The 1,165-nt window shown below is 49.7% G+C and overlaps 1 protein-coding gene across 1 annotated transcript in view; it reads right to left on the reverse strand.

Annotated features, from left to right (window-relative positions):
* LOC106819328 (rho GTPase-activating protein 7-like) overlaps positions 1–1,165 on the reverse strand; it is a gene marked incomplete at its 5' end in the record, with an annotated part of 6,283 nt that overhangs the window by 3,558 nt on the left and 1,560 nt on the right. Inside the window, 2 exons of the mRNA XM_014823976.1 lie at positions 112–228; positions 518–643. Coding sequence (XP_014679462.1) covers positions 112–228; positions 518–643 — 243 coding nt within the window. The remainder of the gene's footprint in view (positions 1–111; positions 229–517; positions 644–1,165) is intronic.

A 1,165-nucleotide genomic window follows, 5' to 3' on the forward strand; every position in this document is an offset into this window, starting at 1 on the left:
TGCGCGTGCGTGTGTGTGTGTGCGTGCGTGCGCATGTGCGGGCATGCGTGACTGCGTGCGTGGGTGCGTGTGCGTGTGTGTGTGTGCGTGCGTGCGTGTGCGTGTACTCACCTGCATGGCCTCTGCATCGCACAGCATAGGTCCACTAATAACGACTGCCTGCTCGTCCTGCTTCGTTCCCTTGACGCGCTTCTTTGTCTTAAAGCTGCCCATGCGTCTGAGCAGGGCCTGGGAACGGGGATGGAGAAGAAAGTACGTCACACACATGCTCGGCTAATATAATATGATAATAATAATATAAGATATCGGCGCCACGCTAGTGCTGTGGGCACGTACGATGAGCGAATCGAAAGTAAAAACCGACGTTTAGAGAAAATCGAGATGAATGACAACCCACCCTCCCCCGCTGGAAATCTTCGAATACAGGTTTCTCCTCCCCTCCCCCTAACATCATCTCCCAACCCTCCCCCAACCCCCCACTCCAAAATAAGCGCAATCGAGCGACGTCGCCACCTACCCTGGCGCCCTCTTTGATGCGTTCTCCGCTGCTGTCCTTGCCCGGGTGTCGGCTGGGCGACTCCGGTGACGCAGCGTGGTGCGGCAGCACGGGTGACGAACATACGGACGTCACGTCCTCGCTGAACTGTAACATGTAAGAGCAGCGCGCCTGCTGCGTTACATACGGTCGCTGCCGCCGCCGCCGCCGCCGCCGCCGCTGCTGTAACCACGGCAACGGTGTCGTTAGGGGGGAGCGAAAACGTCGGGCGCGGCTGGATGACGTCATTAACGATGACGTCATTAACGATGGTGGGAGGTTTCGCGAAAGGTTTCGGAAATTCTTGAAATTATTTCAGTATATTCGCAGCGACCGAATCGGTGCGTACGAAAGCGTGAACACTAATACTATATATAACACCAGTTTAGCAATAAACTAGCATTCTAGATATATAACTTTAGTAGTTAACACTAATATAACACCGTTTTAGCAATAAATAAACATTTATATCAATAAATTAAAACCGTTGTAGTTCACTAATATCGTATTTAATAATGTAAAAGCTAGTCTAATGGTTTAACATTAATAATAATAATATTATTATTATTGTTATCATCATCATCATCATCATCGTCATTATCATCATCATCAGCAGCAGCAGCAGCATCA

This window comes from Priapulus caudatus, unplaced genomic scaffold, assembly GCF_000485595.1.
Source record: "Priapulus caudatus unplaced genomic scaffold, Priapulus_caudatus-5.0.1 Scaffold3196, whole genome shotgun sequence".
Taxonomy (NCBI): domain Eukaryota; kingdom Metazoa; phylum Priapulida; class Priapulimorpha; order Priapulimorphida; family Priapulidae; genus Priapulus; species Priapulus caudatus.